Source organism: Natator depressus, chromosome 2 (genome assembly GCF_965152275.1).
Source record: "Natator depressus isolate rNatDep1 chromosome 2, rNatDep2.hap1, whole genome shotgun sequence".
NCBI classification, from domain to species: domain Eukaryota; kingdom Metazoa; phylum Chordata; order Testudines; family Cheloniidae; genus Natator; species Natator depressus.
The window spans coordinates 201,496,956-201,517,938 of record NC_134235.1 but is presented as its reverse complement, the minus strand read 5'-3'; the positions used below and the strand labels follow the sequence as shown (position 1 = coordinate 201,517,938).

General features: G+C 40.5%; 1 protein-coding gene across 3 annotated transcripts in view; it reads right to left on the bottom strand.

Annotated features, from left to right (window-relative positions):
* The window catches only part of JAZF1 (JAZF zinc finger 1), a 284,859-nt gene that overhangs the window by 38,378 nt on the left and 225,498 nt on the right, over window positions 1–20,983 (bottom strand). For all 3 annotated transcript variants that reach the window (XM_074945734.1, XM_074945736.1, XM_074945735.1), the window contains one exon: window positions 5,946–6,142. In XM_074945734.1, coding sequence (XP_074801835.1) covers window positions 5,946–6,142 — 197 coding nt within the window. The remainder of the gene's footprint in view (window positions 1–5,945; window positions 6,143–20,983) is intronic.

The window sequence follows — 20,983 nt, the reverse complement described above, 5'->3', positions numbered from 1 at the left end:
CAAATTTGGCTGTATAAAAAAGAATGTCAAGACTATTAGAATTAATTCTGAACAGTGGGTATGCTATTTCTCTTGAACTTGAAAAGAGCTAGTTAAACCATCAGACTACATTAAGCATGCAATTACCATTGGGTATCAGAAGTACTTTTGACTTCAGTAGAACTCTTACACCAGCTGAGGATCTTCCCCCTAGCCATGAATGTGTTTTTCATTAACTGATAGATGAGCTTCACTTTTTTTGTGTTGCACATGGTATTAAATCAAAAGATTAGATACTGTGTAAATTATGGCCCATCATCGGTGAGAGATTTATTTAGGAAAAATTGCTGCACAATTTGCTGCTCTGCATTACCTGAAATTCTGCAGCTTTCAGATTCCTGAAAATGCAACAAAGCCGTCTTGGTTTCAACCTGAAAAATATGCTTTCTATATCACTGAAGTGCCCAGATGCTTTAATTTGCTACTAGAGCTACTAAATCATTTTTCAAATGGTATCCCGAGACTGTGCTGTCTGGAAAGGGTTTTGGGAGGGGGGAGGGTAGAGGGAGAGGGGGAAACCTGTTGCAGCTGTTTTATATTGCTTAAGTTAGCTCTCATACCGTAGTTTCAAATAAAGAACCAAGGACTCTTTGTATCTTTTGGGTATCTAAGAAATGTGCAATGATTTCTATATCAAAGCATATACATAGGTTGAGAATTTTAAAGCAGTACTTTGAAAACCTCAACTGCAGCTTTTTTATTCTTAAAATATTGCTATTGCAAAAATCTTTGGCATATTTGGCATATTATCATATCATATTACCCACTGCCTAGATCTTGGATTCCTAAAATCTTAAAGAAAAATCCATGGTGTAATTTTTCTCCTGTTTATATTAACTATTAAATGGACGTATGACATGGTAAACTGCTTATATTATCACTAATTAGAGTATCCACTTATTTTACATTTTTGTAACGATTTTAAAATGTGTTTAACTTCTTTGAGGCCTAATCTACCATAAAATAATTACAACAGTTGAATATAGGCATACTTGACATGTATATGTATTCAGGTATATTTAGTACTCCGTATTAAGTACTGCACACACCACAAAATTTTGGATTGTATGGATTATTTGTTTGTGAGTATACATAGAAATCTAAAAATAAAAAACGAAGTTGCAAATTTGACAACCCAAAATTTGCTTTTTAACTCACTGAATAAGCCAGCAGATAGCCCAATAATGCACCAGTTAGCTAGCTGTGGGTCCAAATAAGATACAGTCTTTGATATAGGATCAGCGTGAGCCACCCATTTAAACTTGACCCTCACATCTCCCTTGCAAGTAGAGAGACTGACCAATACCTGTTGGTGTGCCAGACAGATCACCAATGCTTGCTGTCAGAGTGCAATGCCAGAGCTGGCTACCCCAGCAGGACCATCAGCTGCCGAACTGTATCAGGCAGCGAGTATGATTAGAAACCTCTTAAAATTATAAAATTGTTTTAATTTTAATGGATTACACATTAAAAATGCGAAAAGAAACCAGAGCCAGTTTTGCATAGGAAGTTGAGTGAAATGCTCATTTTTCAAATTTTTCAAATATTTCAAACATTCCTGACCTTCCCTCCCTACCCCCCCAACCCGCAAACTAAAAAAATAAAAAGAGAATTACAAGTGAGTCATTTAGAGAGAGATGTTGCGTGAGATAATATCTTTTATTGGACCAAGCAGTATTGGTGAAAGAGACAAGTTTGCAAGCTACACAGCGTTCGTCTTCAGGGCTCGAAAGCTTGTCTCTTTAACCAATATAAATTGGTCCAATAAAAGATATTACCTCCCCCATCTTATCTCTCTAATATCTTGGGACCAACACAGCTAAAACAACACTGCAAACAACAACCTGAGCCATTTAAAAGCCAGTTGGTAACCTTAAACCCCGCTTCAGGTTTTATAACTAGGTCAAAAATTCACTCCAGGTTGAAATTTATTATTCCAGGCTAAGGCCTGGAATAATTTCTTTTAAATTCATTGTGGAAATCTTTAGGAGGAGAGGGTGACAAAAACAAACACACAAACAAACCACCCAATACATAAAAGGCAGTGGCTTCAGATAGTTTTTTGGCATCCCTACAATCCCAAAGTAGCTTTATTTTATTTAAAAAAAAAAACCAACAACAATAACAAATAATTCCTGAGACTTATTTTCCATAGAAGAACTCCTGAGACTTATTTTCCATAGAAGAAATTAACTATTTTTGCTATTTTTTTTTTAAAAAAGGGGTGAGAGGGGGGACCACGTTCTTTCATTTCTATTTTTTTTTTTAAAAAAGGGGTGAGAGGGGGGACCACGTTCTTTCATTTTAAAAATGAGTTATCAGTATATTACTATCACTGAAAATTTGAAAAAGATTATTATGAAGCCTTACTATAATTTTCAAAGGGACATCAATGATCTGATTTAACCCGAAGGCAAAGAAATTAAGGGTGGAAACTTCATCCTTCACCAACACAGACATATATCAAAAACTATACAAAAATATTAACAGCTTGCGTTAAAGATGGATATCTATGTGAGTGGGTCTTTGATCCTGGACTTTGCTACCCACCACAGTCTGCCAGACCCCAGATTACTTAATCTACTGGGCATGCTGCAACACTCATGTTCAGTTCCACACATCTGGGCAGGTTATGAGTAAGAGGAATTACATTTTTGTGTGTGAAGCAGAAAGGGTTTTAGTTATGTTATTTTTGCTGCTGGAACACATTTGTATTAAGGTATTTACTGTAAAGGTTACATTATATGAGGGCCCCGAAGTGCATCGTGGGCACCGGGTTGTTCTGTAAATCTAAATCAATAAATAATGGAAATTGTTCTTCATTTCTCCCCAAATCTGCTACACAGTGATGCTATGGGATGTTAAAACCCACACCTTAAGCAATAGCAATGGAGCTACGGAAGCATCAAAGATTACACTTGCAATGGTCACTACAACATAATTGCTAAGGAACACGGGTAGGTTGCCTTCTAGGCATTATGGGTTCTGCTTGGCTATGTCTTCCTGCAGAGCTGGCTGCAGTAGGAAAATGAACTCTTTCCTTCCTGCTGCCCTCCCCAGTGGAGGAGCAAGGCCTAGTGGGTTCCTTGCCCAGTCAGAAGACCCTGAAAATGGAGGTAAAGGGAGGCACACTGAAGGGAGAAGATTGGATCAGCAGCCATCCATTATCTCCCTAATCCAGAAGGAAGCAGGAGGAGGCCACTGAACCTCCCTGAAGACTGGCATTAACTCTCTCTCCTGAGTAACTTTTAGGTTGGGCTGCATTTGCATTTTCCCCAGTTCCCCCAAAATATATTTAATTTTATAACAAAAACCTGTGGCTTAGAGCAATAGTTTCATAGCAATCGAAACATCTCAAAGAATTATTTCAGGTCCAGAAAAGTTTGAAAGATGATAGTACTGGAAATTCTGAGGGGAGGCTGCTGAAATGTAACTTAGTTGAGAGTTAAGAATGTCAAATTCTTTAAGAAAGAATATCTGTTTTATATATGAATTTTGCTACTAAGCTATTACAAATTCTGACCTTGGAATGTTGTCTGAATGTGGAACTTGGAACAGAAAATTCAGAATGTGGAACCTGGTATTATTTATAACCCGGCAAACAGGACTCCCAGAAACCAAGCTGGTTAGCCGAAACAAGCTGATCCTTCTAATACAGGTAAAACAACATTCTAAATAATCTAAATGTTTGAAAAATATATACAATCAAAACAGCAAAGTACTTTGGTAGACAGAAACCAGCTTCCTTATTAATTTTTAACATATTATGGAATATGGTTGAAACAGCAGATAGCTAACCAGTGTTCTTGACAGACACACAAAATTACACATCCTGACTACATCATAACTTCGTCTTTTCAGTGGGGACCACTAAAAAAAAGCAGTAGGTCAGAATGATTCCTCAACCTCTGCAGCAAAGAAAATGATTCAATTTCTTCCAAACATTATTTACAAAATAATTATTAATAAACTCCGTTCTGAAATGTGAATATTCTCATGTAACAAAGAACATTTTAGCTACACTGTACATGTTATATTTTGCATATATGGGGACATTTACTAGTCCATTCATTTCACAGCTCTCCAGACATAGAGGTCATGCACATTTTTCCACGTAATCATTAATACCAAAACATTAAATAACTTATGGAAAACACATTACATAGCAATATATCAAGCTGAGGGTGTTCATGATGTTTTTTCAGTAAAATGACTGTGTTGGGTCTATACTTTGTAAAATGGGATAAAATATATTCCTTTTCTGTTACACTGTTGGTGACAGATTCCAACAGTTTCCATTATATCTTCCTATATTCAGACTGTAGGGCAAGGTGCACAGAATAAGATACTGAAGTACACTTATTCTGAAGCATATCCAGAAACAGTGGGCCAGATTCCTAGCTGGTGTAAATCAGTCTAGCCCCAGTCTCGTTGATGGTGAGGATCTGCCCAAGTATGTCTAGCCGTTTATAACTTTAAATCAATGCAGAATAAAATTGGCACTGGAAAGAATTCACTACAATGAATTTTATTGCTGGGATGGCTATTTGGGTTTTGCTTTTGAAGTGAAGCTCAGCAAAAAGGAGGCAGAAAAATCTATAAGAAAATTCATCTCCAGTATCATGCTTGTTTTTTTTTCTTTGTTTTACTGCTTAATTTTATTCCCTCCAAGTTCAAAAGTAAGTGGGACAGACTTACTGCTCCAGATGCAAGAAATCCTTGCATCTGTGACCCACTGGATGCACATATCTCAGGATACATTTTACCCAAATTAAAAAACAAAACTCCACACAACCCCTAGTACTATAAAGAGACAGAAGTGGGGAAGTGTCCCAAAAACGTAGTTTTGCTTTTTATTTTGTTAGCATCCAGATACCTTGGTGATGGGTGCATTATAAATAAAGTATCAACATAGGCAGGTAAGATTGACTGTACTCAATAGTCAGTTTTGAGTTGTATGCCTCAACCATCCAGAACAAATATTTCATACTGGGGTATAATCCTAGACTCAAGCAGTCACTCTGCTCCTTCTTAGCAGTGGCATCTTGGATTTGACCTCCAGTTTGATTCTCCCTTATGAACTAGCCCACATAATCCCATAAAGCCCATCTTTAAGTATTCTGTTTGTTCTCCAGTTAGGACTGTCCACATTCAGAGGCTCTGCTGGTTAGCTGCAAGCCCTGCGGTTGGATGGGGATTGCAAGTGCTTTATGTTGCCACATCCCCTTCTGCAAGGGCTTTCTGCCACAAGGGGCTCTATGTTACTCTGGAAGAAGCTGGCATAACCTTGCGTGAATTAGGTTCACTTTATGAATACAGTCAACAGATGAAATTACACTACACTTTCTTTTAGATCTCAAGAGTCAAGTCAAGTTCTGCAGTTTCCACGATATGCTATGCATCCGATGAAGTGAGCTGTAGCTCACGAAAGCTCATGCTCAAATAAACTGGTTAGTCTCTAAGGTGCCACAAGTACTCCTTTTCTTTTTTCTTTTTAAGTCCTACATGGTTTGCCAGCACTTGCAGTTGTATCATGAGTCTCACCACATTTGGTGTTTTCCATAAAGCACACTTCCTTTGCATATATGAGAATCTCAGCTTCCTTAAAAAAAAAAAAAAAAAAAAAAGCTAGCCTTCGTACTTGCGGACAAGAAAGCTTGAACATGTGACCAAAGCACACTCCCAAAGTTCAGAAACAGGAGGCAAATAAAAAGAACCCAAAAGCTGTGTGTGTGTGTGGTTTTATTTTGTTTTTAAGACTCACAATTTTTAAGCCCATCTCATGATTTTTGTGTGCCTGACTTCTGATTGGGAGTTGGTAATACTGCAGCAATGGATACATCTACAGTCTATTGCGACTCTCTCTCAGCAAAGGCAAAGGACTAAGTGAAGCTGTAGCTCCTTACCTGTTGGTGTACTACTACGAAATGAGGAGGAGGGAGTGATTGGGGGCGTGACTGGAGGAGTAAGGCTTCCACTGCTGTGGCGGGGTGGAGTAGATACATTCCCACGGGACACTGAGCTTGACAAAGTCAAAGAGAGTTTAGGCTGAATCTTTTTCTTCAAGGATTCCTGCTCACGGCGAGCTGCATCAGTCATAAATCTAGAACAAAACCAACAAAGATGAGACAAAAATTACAATTTTGAAACAGTAAATTAGCCCTTAGTAATGGCGTTTCAAACTCAGATATGAGAGATGTATTCCACTGCAAAGTAGACAGACACTATAGGTGTGAAATGGCTTTGGCATGTTGATCATTGATAAGTTGGTCTTTAAACTAGTTGGTGAGGGGAAAAAGTTGGGAGAGACTCATGAGATCCCCATGCTTGGCTTTAATACACAGGAGGGGGAAAATCTGCTAAATGAAGATATGGTAAAGATAATGTAACCCCAGAAGATAAAAGTATAGACAGCACAGTGACATAAAGTACAAATATTGATTAGAGTAATAATCAGGCAGCTGTTACACTTAGTGAAAGGGCTATACCTAATGTGGTTGCAAAACTGGGTTTAGGTCCAAGGGAAACAACTGAAATGCGTGTACACGAATGCAAGGAGTCTAGGCAATAAAAAATACGGGAACTGGAACTACTGGCACAGGAGGTCAGACTGGATATTATATTACAGAAACATGGTGGAGAAGCACTCATGACTGGCATACCCAGTACTAAAGGGTGTATGCTGTTTAGAAGAGATAGGAATAAAGGTAAAGGTGGTGGGGTAGCATTATACATTAATGAGGCGGTAAGCTGTAAAGAAATAAATGTGACAGAATGGACAAAACAGAAAGAGTCAAAATCATTTTGGGAAAGGATTATAAAAGAGGTTTTGTTAGGTTTAGGAATTGAATCCCAGGGTCAGACTCAGATATGGATAGAGATCTCTTTAAAATTATTAGAGAGATAAATACTATATCGGATATTATGTCATAATGGAAGACTAACTTCCTGAATATAGACTGGAGAATAAATGCGACCATACTGGCAGTGCCCAGTTATTCTTGGATGGGATAGATGACCGTTTTCTTCATCAAATCAACACTGAACCCACAAAAGGAGATGTAATTTAGACTTGATTTTGGTAAGCAGTGAGGACATCATAGAAGAGCTGGTTGTAGGAAATAATCTTGGCTTAAATAATCACAAATTGATTCAGTTTAAATGAAATGGAAGAATAATCAAAACTGGGTTGTCAACTGGGCTATTTGATTTCAAAAGGGCAGACTTTAGGAAATTAAGGGAATTAGTTAAAGGCGTCAACAGGATTGAACACCTCAAGGACTTAAACGTGGAGGAGGTTTGGAATTTCTTTAAATCAACTATACAAAAGCTGTCTGACAGTTACATCCCAAGCCAGGGGAAGAAAACTTGTAGGGAAAGGGTCCAGACCCAGCTGGATGAATAAACTACTTCAAAAAGATTATTAGGAGTAAACAGAGCGCCTAGAGGGAATGGAAAAAGGGATTGATCAGCAAGAAAAGTACATCTTGGAGGTTAGAAAATGTAGGAATAAAGTGAGAATTGCTAAAAGGCAAGCTGAATCAGCTCTTGCCAAGGAAGTTACAATAAATAAGAGGTTTTCTTAGTTATATAAATAAAAAGACAATAAGGATGGATAATGTTGGTCCTGTGTCTTTAATCTCCTTCCCATCCACATTACATAATCTAGGTGTGGCCCCAAAACCAAATAAATATTTTGCCTCAGTTTTCAGTAAAGATGATAACATGGAACATGGGCATGAAGGCTGATGAAAATGATCTAAAAATGGAGATGATCACATCTGACATGGAAGAAAACCTTACAGAGTTTAATGCACTCAAATCAAGGGAATTGGGTCATTTTAATCTCACAATAATTACATTAGTATTTGTCACAGCTGATTATGTATCCTTTAAAATTGCATGCATATCCAGGGTTTTCGTACTCAGACTAAAGGCACTGCATTGCAGAGGATATTTTCTTAACTGTGTCCGAAGATCAGAAGAGAAAGCAATTTGAGGGGGAAAAGAATGGAGCAAAATTTTGTTTTAAAGTAAAAGTTTAGAAGGGGAACTTCAAACAAAGCAGGATTATAATTATAGTGTGTTTAAATTTCTGCTTTCAAACTTGAAATGTTCATGGGTATACATTTATTCAATGGCACTTATGTAATGCAGTGTATTTATACTGTTAAAACTGCAATTTCTTAAATAGGCTTTTCCCAGCTCTTGAAAGCTGAATCCCACTTCTAGAAAATAAAACCAATCACAATACCCTGTGTCATCCCTGCTGTGTGCTATTAAAGGCCTGCACAGCTTAAGGCTTGTCTACACAAGAAGTTATCAGGAAGTTACACCAGCATAACGAAAGGTATGAATTTATATTGCAGTGTTTTGTTTTGTTTTTTACTGGTGTAACCTTCCATGTGGATGCTCTCTCTCTTTTTTTTTTTTAATTAATTCACTCTGGAAGTGAGATAATAGTCAAACACAAGTTATTAGGCTCCACTTAGGGCTAACTGGATGATATTTAAGGACTTGTAATATACAGGCGGTCAGATTAGATGATCTGCTGTTCCCCTCTGGCCTTAAACTCTAGGAATCTATGAGTCCACGTGGAGAGTTACGTCAGTATAACTACTGCAGTGTGGACTGAAAAGTCTGTGCATCCCCTTGTACATACTGTCTTCTCGGGGATGCACTCCATACTTTTAGAAGCATTGCATTACAATATAATATGCTATAAATTTATTTTAAAAAATGGGAGTATAATACCACCCAAGATGGCTTAGCAGCTGGTACTTTGGCTTTATCATAGTTTTGAAGGAGTGAAACCAGGTTTTAGCCGTATTATAAGATGTACTGGTTTTAGATTTTAAGTTCCTTAGGGCAGGGACTGTGTTTATTTGTGCCTTGAACAGCAGAGATACCATCAGAGAGAGCTCAAATAATAAATACTAGTAATATGGTACAAGGCAGTTTTGTGTTGTGCTTGCATTAGAACTGTCTTTATCACCTAGAAAAACACATTTCAAACTCCAGGGAGGGATTGGGGTCAGGGAAATGACAAGAAGTTATTGGCACTCTCTTTTATTGGACTAACTACAAGTAAAATGGGCTTTCTTTCAAAAGTCATACTCTTTTCATCAGCCTACAACAACAAGAGTGAGGGAGACTCAAGAATACGGTGGCAGAAAGCTATTTCAGAACTCATCAAGTTCAGAGATAAAGCAATTATGACGGTCAATTATCTGCCCATCTTATCTTGCTTTCTGGATGCTCCACTGCAAGAGACAAACGAACAATAAGTACATATTGTCTCCTGGATTGAAATACTCATAACTTTGGCTATGTATCCACCTTAAAATATGCATGCTTCTCTTTTTGGACCAGTTAAACAGGACTATGTCAGGCCTGAGTGTGTATCAATTCTGAGTATGTGAACTGACATAACTCTTATTCATAACTAACTCCTGTCAATTGTTCTCTTTATAGATGAATGAGAGTTTGAATACAATACAAAATCTCAAAGCACTTTATAAATATGAATGTATTAAGAAACAAATTACATGACAGCACAATGGCACAGGATACTGCAGAAAAAATAGGGATACATGCAAAGGGCCCAATTCTGCAAACACAAACAGGAATAGTGATTACTATCATTAGCCATTGGCTTGGACCTCCCATGGTAGTAAGCAGTGCATGTGATGGCATTTGCAGTACAGTGCCATAAGACTTGTCTCGTTCCTTCCCTATTCCTCCAACACACATTTTATATGAACATGAACTTCATATTCTTTAATGCTTTGGGGAATTCTAACGGTTGTAGCAGTTTGCAGCTTACAGGCTGCTTCAGCTGAAACTGTGCAAAGGCTGCTGGAAGACAGTTTGAAGCTGCTATAGCTCATGGCTGCTATAGCTCAAGCCGGCATTTTGGAGGTAGAGGGAAAGAGGAGAAAAGATAAACGTTTACTAACCAGAGCCAAGTATAGAAGACTTCAACTTGGCTCTGCGGACCCCCCCCCCCCCCCCAAAAAAAAAAAACAAACAAAAAAAACCACCCCAGCTCTCTTTCTGAAAGGCTCGTGTATTTTGACACATCCTCAAACACTGTGGCATGAAATTGTAAGTACCTTTAGAGTCATAAAGATGTATCCTGTCTATCCATAGTATGGAGACATTAATAAGTGGAGTTTTCCCATGATACCTAATGTCAATTTGTAGTATGAAGACATTAATAAATGTTGACATGACAGCTTATCCACCTCCGGAACAGAAACAATGTATCATGTCAAGCAGTGGTATGGAGCTTTTACAATGTTAACATTTAAAAATTGGATATCTGTGGTAACAGTTTAAGATGTTGTTTTTTGGGTTTTTTATTTTTCACCCTTCCCTCTTCTTTCCCCCATCCCCTAACCTCTTTCCCCAAAGGTTCATATATTGACAGCACACAAATAAAAATCTGAATTTTAGTAAAGGAAAATATAGGTTTAAAGGATCTTAATAAAATGAACATACACATTTGCTTTTCTCTAACTAGGAAGTGTCCAATTCACTTACATTTAGAATTTGTAGTAAAATATATTAGAGTATTTGCTCTTGGGTTAAAAGCTTTATTCCTTGAGCAAATTTTATAGCAACACTATAAATCCTTGAAAAGCTTGGATTATAACCTAATGTATGATATGTTCAGTGCAGCAGTATGAACATGACAATATAATAAACTCAGCCAAAAACAACAATGTTAAAATAATGTTAAAGATAACCAGTCTGGTTTAACTCCATAAAAACATGGAAAATGAAAGTTAACGCTGAAACTTCTGGCTGGAGTTGTCCCATTACTCACTCTTATTATGCCAAGGTGTTGCAGATTCTGAAAGATTATGTATTGTTCATACCATGAAACATTGGGGTAAACTAAGGACAAAGTCAGTCTAGAATAACAGCCTTAAATTTGAAATCCTTTATTTCCTTGGTATAATAAAACACATAATACTTTATCATAACATTGTATTTCAATATTTAATGGAAATGGTAATGTTTTTCAATAGAAAACTTTTCATTTGTTGTAACAGATTAGTCCTTTCTTTGATATTTTATTTGAACTGTGGTACTGGATTCCAAATGTTATAATTGTGATGAGTTATTACAGCATTCTTTAAAATATGCAACAAGATTATTAAAAATTAGGGTTTAGAATGGAATTAACAACCAAAGCCTTATTTATAGAATCATAGAATACCAGGGTTGGAAGGGACCTCAGGAGGTCATCTAGTCCAACCCCCTGCTCAAAGCAGGACCAATCCCCAATTTTTGCCCAGATCCCAAATGGCCCCCTCAAGGATTGAACTCACAACCCTGGGTTTAGCAGGCCAATGCTCTTGTATCTTTAATTACATGATCTCGTACTACTTTTCCCCCCAGGACCCCTGCCTCATTCAGTTCAGACAGTAAGAATGGTTCTCTGGGAATGAATCAGGGTTGAATACTGAATGAGGCTCTTGTTTGGAGGATCCCTATCTCATTGCTTACATAAATTGGAAGGTGTATAATGAATGAGGCAGGAAGAGAAAAGATAGTCTTATGGTTATGGGTGTTCATTGACACCCTGGAGAACTGGATTCTGCCCCTGTTTTGGCCAAAGTCCCTATGTCATGTTGGGCTAATCACTTAAGTAAAAATTTTCACAGGTGGCCACTTATTGTTCCTTATTTTCTGGGTGCCCAACCAGATTTACAAACATGCTAAGCAATATACACTGTGAGTATGCATGCGATGAAGTGAGCTGTAGTTCACGAAAGCTTATGCTCAAATAAATTGGTTAGTCTCTAAGGTGCCACAAGTACTCCTTTTCTTTTTGCGAATCTTTTAAATATTTTCCTTTAAAAAGGAAAATGATTACAACAAAGTCTTCAATACAAAACATTACATTAGCTAGTCAGTTTCAAGGACGGAGTGAATTTTACAAATAACCTTAGCCCTGGTCTACACTACGGGGTTAGGTGGAATTTAGCCACGTTAGGTCGATTTTAAAATGAATGCGTCTACACAATCAACCCCGTTCCATCGACCTAAAGGGCTCTTAAAATCGACTTCTGTACTCCTCCACAGGGAGGGGAGTAGCGCTAAAATCTACCTTGCTGGGTCGAATTTGGGGTAGTGCAGATGCAATTCGATGGTATTGGCCTCCGGGAGCTATCCCACAGTGCTCCAGTGTTACTGCTCTGGACATCACTTTGAACGCCAATGCACTAGCCAGGTACACAGGAAAAGCCCCAGGAAATTTTGAATTTCATTTCCTGTTTGGTCAGCATGGCGAGCTCAGCAGCACAGGTGACCATGCAGTCCCCCCAGAATTGCAAACGAGCTCCAGCATGGACCAAAAGGGAGACATTGGATCTGATTGCTGTATGGGGAGAAGAATCTGTGCAGGCCGAACTTTGATCAAAAAGAAGAAATGCTATATATAATATGCCAAAATTGCACAGGGTATGGTGGACAGAAACTACAACAGGGACACACAGCAGTGCCGCATGAAAGCCAAGGAGCTCAGGCAAGCCTGCCAAAAGACAAAGGAGGCAAAAGGTCACTCCGGGTCGGAGCCCCATACATGCCGCTTCTATGATCAGCTGCATGGCATTCTAGGGGGGGACCCTACCACTACTCTACCACTGTCCGTGGACACCTGCAAGGGGGGAGTCTGACGCAACAGGGAGGAGGGATTTTGTGGATGAGGAAGAGGAGGGGAATGCGCAGCAGGCAAGCAGTGAATCCATTCTCCCAGACAGCCAGGAACTTTTCATCACCCTGGACCCAATACCCTCCCAAGGCGGGATCCCTGACCCTGAAGCCAGAGAAGGCAGCTCTGGTGAGTGCACATTTGTAACTACAGTACAGGATTTAAAAGCAATAGTGTTTAATGTTTCATTTGCCCTGAAGAATTGGGATGCATTCGCGGCCAGTACAACTACTGGAAAAATCTGTTAACGTGTCTGGGGATGGAGCAGGAATCCTCCAGGGACATCTCCATGAAGCTGTCCTGGAGGTACTCTGAAAGCCTTTGCAGAAGGTTTCTGGGGAGGGCTGCCTTATTTCGTCCTCCATGATAGGACACTTTACCACACCAAGCCAGTAGCAAGTAGTCTGGAATCATTGCAGCACAAAGCATGGCAGCAAATGGTCCTGGGTTTTGGTTGCATTCTCGCAACATTCAGTCTTTATCTTTCTGTGTTAGCCTCAGGAGAGCGATATCATTCATGGTCACCTGGTTGAAATAGGGGAATTTTTGTAAGGGAAGAGTAAAAGGACCCCATTCATGCTGGGTTGTTTGTGCTTGGCTAAAAGGGATCATCCCGGAGAATAGCCACGCGGTGGGGGGAGGGGTGAAAGGATCATCCCAGAGAATAACCATGCGGTGGGGGGAGGTGTGTGCTGCACATCCATCCGAAAACCGCAGCCCGTCCTTTTAAATGTGAAACCCAACTGGCATTGCTTGCTATGGGAAAGGATGGTGCTGCAGTTTGAAACCATTCCCACATGTTATGAAGGTGTAAGAAGCCAACCCTGTGTACCAAAAGGCTTACCATGGCTGCCTGGAAAACGAATTCTGTTGCCCAGCTGTTTGTGATGTGTCACCATACCAGCAGGTGCTCAATATAAAAGGCAAAATTCGACCTTGTACCTAAAGCACATGAGCTGACTGCTGTGAATTGCTTGATTCACTGTGAAAGAGTCTCCCTTTTGTTCTCAGAAATGTATCATCTTAAATTTTACTCTCTCTTTTTATCTCCCCCCAGGTGCAAATATTTCTTTGCTCCCCCTATCATCTCCATCCCTGAGGTTATCGCAGATTAGAAGGCGAAAAAAACGCACTCGTGACGACATGTTCTCCGAGCTCATGCAGTCCTCTCGCATTGATAGGGCACAGCTTAATGTGTGGATGCATTCAGTGGCAGAGGCCAGGAAAGCATTAAGTGAGTGTGAAGAGCAGAGGCATGAGGCGATGCTGAGGCTAATGCGGGAGCAAACGGATATGATGAAGCGTCTGTTGGAGCTGCAGGAAAGCCAACAAGAGCACAGACCCCCACTGCATCCATTGTATAACTGCCAGCCCTCCTCCCCAAGTTCCATATCCTCCTCACCCAGACACCCAAGAACACGGTGACGGAGGCTCCGGGCATCCAGCCCCTCCACTCCAGAGGATGGCCCAAGCAACAGAAGGTTGTCATTCAAACAGTTTTGATTTGTACTGTGGCTACAATAAGCAATGGGGCCTTGTCCTTCCCTCCTCCTGCACCTCACCCCACCCGGGCTACCTTGTCAGTTATCTCACTATTGTTTTTAATTAATAAATAAACAATGCATGGTTTCAAAACAATAGTTACTTTATTTCCTTTGCCAGCTGTGATCGAAGTGGGGAGGGTAGTTGGCTTACAGGGAATTAAAATCAACAAAGGGCGTGGGTTTTCAGCAAGGAGAAACACACACAGATGTCACACCATACCCTGGCCAGTCATGAAACTGGTTTTCAAAGCCTCTCTGATGCACAGCGCGCATAGCTGTGCTCTTCTAATCGCCCTGGTGTCTGGCTGCTCAAAATTGGCCGTCAGGCAATTTGCCTCAACCTCCCATCCTGCCAGAAACATCTACCCCTTACTCTCACAGATATTATGGAGCACACAGCAAGCAGCAATAACAATGGGAATGTTGGTTGCACTGAGGTCTAACCTAGTCAGCAAACAGCGCCAGTGAACTTTTAAACATCCAAAGGCACATTCTACCACCATTCTGTACTTGCTCAGCCTATAGTTAAACTGCTCCTGAATACTGTCCAGGCTGCCTGTGTACGGCTTCATGAGCCATGGGAGCAAGGGGTGGGCTGGGTCCCCAAGGATAACTATTGGCATTTCAACATCCCCAACGGTAATTTTCTGGTCTGGAAAATAAGTCCCTTCTTGCAACTGCTCGAACAGCCCGGAGTTCCTAAAGATGGGAGCGTCATGCACCTTTCCCAGTCATCCCACGTTGATGTCAGTGAAATGTCCCTTGTGAACCACCAGTACTTGCAGCACCATTGAGAAGTACCCCTTGCGGTTTACGTACTGGTTGGCAAGGTGGTCTGGTGCCAAGATAGGGATATATGTTCCGCCTATCGCCCCACCACAGTTAGGGAGCCTCATTGCAGCAAAACCATCCAGTATGACCTGCACATTTCCCAGAGTCACTACCCTTGATAGCACAATGTCAGTGATTGCATTGGCTACTTGGATCACAGCAGTCCCCACAGTAGACTTGCCCACTCCAAACTGATTGCCGACTGACCGGCAGCGGTCGGTCGTTGCAAGCTTCCACAGGGCTATCACCACTCACTTCTCAACTGTCAGGGCTGCTCTCATCTTGGTATTCCTGCGCTTCAGGGTGGGGGAAAGCAACTCACAAAGTTCACGGAAAGTGGCCTTATGCATGTGAAAGTATCGCAGCCACTATGAATCATCCCATATCTGCAACACTATGCAGCCCCACCACTCTGTGCTTGTTTGCCGGGCCCAGAACCAGCATTCCACTATATCAACCAGCCCCACTGCCATCATGATGTCCCAAATGCCACAGCCCATGCTTTCAGGAATGTCTGTGTCCATGTCCTCATCACAATCTTCCTCGTGCTGGCATCTCTTAGCCTGGTTCTGCACATACGCCAGGATAATGCGTGAGGTGTTTACAATGCTAACAACAGCAGCAGTGAGCTGAGCAGGCTCCATGCTTGCCATGGTATGGCGTCTGCATGGGTAACCCAGAAAAACAGGCGTGAAATGATTGCGTTGCTTTCACAGAGGGAGGGGCGACTGACAACATGTACCCAAAACCACCCTCGACGATGTTTTTGCCCCATCAGGCATGGGGAGCTTAACCCAGAATTCCAATGGGCAGCAGATAGCTACCAACAGTGCACCGCTCCATAAGTCAATGCTAGCCATGGTATTGAGGACACACTCCGCCGACTTAATGCGCTTAGTGGGGATATACACAATCAACTGTATAAAATCGATTTCTAAAAATCGACTTCTATAAAACTGACCTAATTTCATAGTGCAGACAGACCCTTAGTCAATTTTGACTAACATTACTTGTAAAATTCATTCTGTCCTTGAAACTGACTGAGGTTATTTGTAAAATTCATTCCATGCAAACTCCGAGAAATGCAATACTTCGCCATTTACACGGTCGTGAATTTTACATGGGACCCTAATCGCATGGAATATACCAGGTTAGAACCTTTAGATCCACTACACAGATCTCTGCCACTTGAACTAACAGAGGAACTGAGAGCAATAGTAGGCTGGCCCTGTGGACCAGCACTATGAGACAAGTTTTGCCAGTGGGTTTCACCGATATTTGTTGACAACAGAGGAACAGTGAGAATCAGGAATTTTAGGTTCCATTCCAGATTATGGAGTGTGCTCTGGTGGTGACAGATCCTTTTACCCCTGTTCCCCACGCCAAGACTGACCGCTCTGCCCTTTTCCTGTCTTGTCTGATTCCCAACCTGGCTACTCATCCCAGTCTCTCTCAGCCCGAGATCAGTTTCTCATGCCAGTCCCAGTCTCTTCACCTAGCCAGTCCCAACCTCCACCACTCAGGCTCCTAATCCCAGTTCTGATCTCCTTTTCCAGGTAGTCCTACAAATGGCCTCCCCATCTGAGTCCCACTCTTCTCCCCATCTGTTTCCCCACTCCTAGTCCCCCACCCCGGATCTCCTTTGATCTCAGTCCCATCTGCTTGTTCTCTACTCCCATTCAGTGTCTCTCCCCAGACTTCTTGTCCCAGTCTGCCCTGCCCTCCTCCTCGCTCCATGTCTCAGTCCCCCTTTTCCAACCTTAGACTTCTTGTCCCAGTCTAGTCCCTCCACCACCCTCATTTTGGCTCTTCCCTTCTGCATGTGAGTAAGGTGGCTTCCTCCTCCATGCTGTCTGGACACCGGCAGGAGCATCGACAGCACAGAAGAGATAGTCTCCCTGCTCTCAGTTCCTCTGCCCAGTACCAGAGTGCCCATGAGCAGCAACAGCAGAAAAAGTCTACTTAGCCCTGCAGCTCTCGGCTGCAGCATGCTCAGTGGAGAATTAAACTGGCAAACTCTAACATGTCTCTACTGAGCATGTGCAAATTGAGATTTATCAAATGCTTATAACTTGGTCAAATTTGTGTGGATTTTTGGTATAGGAACAGCAAAAGAGAAATTGCTGACACAAAGGGGACTGCCTGCCAAATTTCAAGTCCCTGCTCCAAAGCATGAACCAGAGCTGAACCAAATGGTTGTAAGAATTTTTTTAATATGGTTAAAACAATGGATTTTGCCCTAATCTCATTCTTGCAAACAGATGAACTATTTTTACTGAAACCTTCCCAAGAAATTTAGCCTGAGGCAGACACAGCATGGAAAATTTCAGCCCTAGTGGTTGAAGTTTGGAAAAGTTATAAGCAACTGAAAACAGGGTCTTACAATGAAAGTGTCAGGCAACCTTAATAACAGGCTGCACTTCCAGCTGCACCTATAACACAACAGCATAGCAGGTGTTGCCACCAGCTGCTTATAAAGTGGCACAAAAATGTGATCCAGAGTTGTGTTTAAATTAAAAATAAAAATCTCCCTTAATCGCATTCTCTTACAAAGTTTTAAGCTATTAAAAAATTAAAAATCAAGAACCACTGATAGTAAAGAGGGATAAAACTCCAAGTTACCTAAACAAGCTGTGACTTACCAGCTCCTACTCCAATTTCATGCCCCAGGGTGACTCACACTGTGATGTTACACCTACATAACACTCTCCCTAGAGGTAGCTCTTTAGAGAGCTAAACGTGCTCTGGAGCTGAATGATTATACATAGCCAGAGCCCTGTTAAGATGGTTATAAAAACGGAGTTCCAAAGAAGTGGAGAGGTAGTACCTGGTAGCCAACCCCACCCTCTTTAGACTTTGGGACTAGTTTATTTGAGATGCTGTATATAATGTCATCCAGCCTCTCTCTCTCAGCATTTGTGTCTCTATTATTAGCCATTTGTGTTCTGTGGGTACAGACTAGACAGGCAACTCATATTAACTCTTTTAGATAACCTAAATATGATTGTCCCAGAGGATAAATCTTCTAGACATAGCCAGTCCTGTCAGTAATGGAAGTCCGGGTTCAGTAACAGCAGATCCAGACTTTGAGACACCAAGACCTACATATCGGATATGGCTCTGCACTTCTTCCTAGTTCTCCATCTTTGCTCACTTCAGTTCATTTTGTAACATGAGAGGCCAGTCCAGCTTGGGGTATATGTGTCTCCACATCCACAGACCCTCCTATGTAAAAGGGCAAAAAGTCTATGACAACCATCTTGTTGTAGCCATATACGGCAAGCATTCTCCCTCTTTCATGCTCTAAATCTACTCTCTGGCATAGATGTAGGAGACACTGTAATCTCACAACTACCCTAGTCCATCTATCACCTCCTGCTACAAGTCAGTCAGGCTTTTTTACTCCTCAGTCTTAGAGGTAGACTGACTGTACTGGTACGCCCCAGAGACTCAAGGATCCAGTGTGCTTCCAGACCAACTTAGCAGAGAATGCTATCCAGTTGCAGAGTTTAATGCACAGCTGGCCTTGAACAACACCATAATCATCCAGTGGCATTGGAACAATTTTTATAGTGCGGTTTCTGAAAGCCACTGACCAAAACTGTAAACCCTGTATAGGATGGAAACCACTTCAAGCCGTACTCTTAGCACCCCTAGTTCCAGCATCCCTGCAGTCATCTGACATCTCTGACACTGACTAATATCTTATTGTCCTGCATCTCCGCTACGGATCACTGACAAACTACATCAAATGAACAACAAGGGAAGAATGTGGTAGCACAAAATTCACTCTAAATCTGACCACAGAGAACAGAAGGAGTTCGTGAGACCCTACAATGAAGCAGTGAAGGAGGGTTCATAAGGCTAAATAATGACTTAGGTAATAAACCTAGACTGCCCTCACCAGCCTAAGACTGAAGCTTTCTTACTGTTTTAAAATGATGTGACAGGTCCTGCATGGTACTCCAAACCCTATAATTTTGTCCCATTAGAACACAACTCTTCTAAAGTGATGACATGTGCCAGTATGAAAGCCAACTTTTACGATACCCACTTCTGTTTTCTCTTGCTGCTGTCATGGCAAATAAACCTTAGACAAAGATGGACAAAAGAGTGAGGGCAAAGCTGACATACTTAGTACTATGCTCTGATAAGTATGGGAAATGGCATGAGAATTAATGGGTGACTTCCATTTGCAGTTACTGTGTGGACCACCCATCAAATAAGTCTGGCCACCCTGACCTAAAGGTAATAATATGCAGTCAGAAACGTACACAAATCTGCTATAAAACACCATCGTTTGTTTTTCCTCTTTTCAGCAGTGACTAAATCAATCTTTAAATTGAAGAACTCTTGGGTTAATCAGAAATCTGAATAAATATAATCTGTGGGAACTAAGTAGTGCACTTTCTTGTGCTCTGGGAACGCTAAAAGCCTTTTTTAAATAAACAGAAAAATTAGACTAATGCAAAAACAATTTGCTTAGTAAAGCTTTAACATAAAACACTGTACTTTGTACTGTGTGGGGAAAAAGAAATATCAGCAACTAACACTGAATTTGAAGTTTCCTGTCATTGACCATTAACTCATCAAACTCTTGGCTATCTTCTAGCCCTCTCATGATTATCATTTGTAGAGTGTGGGTGATTTTGCACCTTTGTAAAAGCCTGTACTTCCTTCACAAAAGCTTTGAACCATTTTTACAGGTTTTCATTAAAATTCTAATGAAACATAGTAAATCCAAAACACAGCAGTTGTGAAACCATGCCCAGATTTAGACACTTGTGTCCCTAACCACAAGGGTTTTATTTGGCATCTCACACACCATTTAGCTATGGGATATTTACATGGCATTCATATATATCCTACTCATGCAAATTCTGCATGAGTGAGAGAGAAATGTGCATTCCCAAATCCAGACCACATTCCACAAATATTCTCTATTTAGGCTTTACTCTCTCACTACATCAAAAAACCACCAAGACTCAATTTTGCAGCCACACTGCATGCAAGACTCACACTGATAGTCTAACAGTTAAAAACCTATGGATGAACCTAGGTATCCTCTGTGAGAAAATAATGGAACTTATTTTGGATGGGTTTGTGATTCTATGCAAACTTTTCACAAAACCTTAGACACAACTTTATTTTCCTCTAAATCAGGAAGGGATGCAATTTCAAAATACTAAAATACTGTGGTTTTTTTGGAAATCAATCAGAATATAATGGCAGCTATTAGGAGTCTTTTTTGTTAATTCACTATAGAAGTGGTTTGCTTACAAAGAGATATGTTACAAATGCAGTATTAAGACAACAATAAGACTTTCATTTTGCATTAGCATAACCGTGAATTTCCTATATTCACTTTTATCAGAGCCTGAGAATAAATGAAAAATGCATACTGTACTTTTGTTTGTTAATAACATTCTTTGCACATTACATATATGAACTTTCTTAATCCTGAAATTAGGGGTAGGGAGAATTGCTATCCCTGCTGGGGTCAATGCTTCTATAGTGTTTGAAACATTCTGCATTTTTGTTGCATAATATGAAAGTGGATATTTTCAATACAAAGTTATTTAAAAAGTACTGTTTTTCTTTGCTATATATATATATATATATATATATAAAAAATCTATTTGGATACACCCAGAGTAGTACATGCATGGAAGTCATACCATAGGAGCTTTATGGATGATAGGCTAAAGGTGACAAATCAATCTGAAACCGGTCCATATAAAGGAGTTTCATTGTTTAACCATACTCAGATTGATTTACTGAAATCATCATCTACATTCTAAATAATGAATATTTGGTTGCATTTGTAATAGTGACAAATCAATGA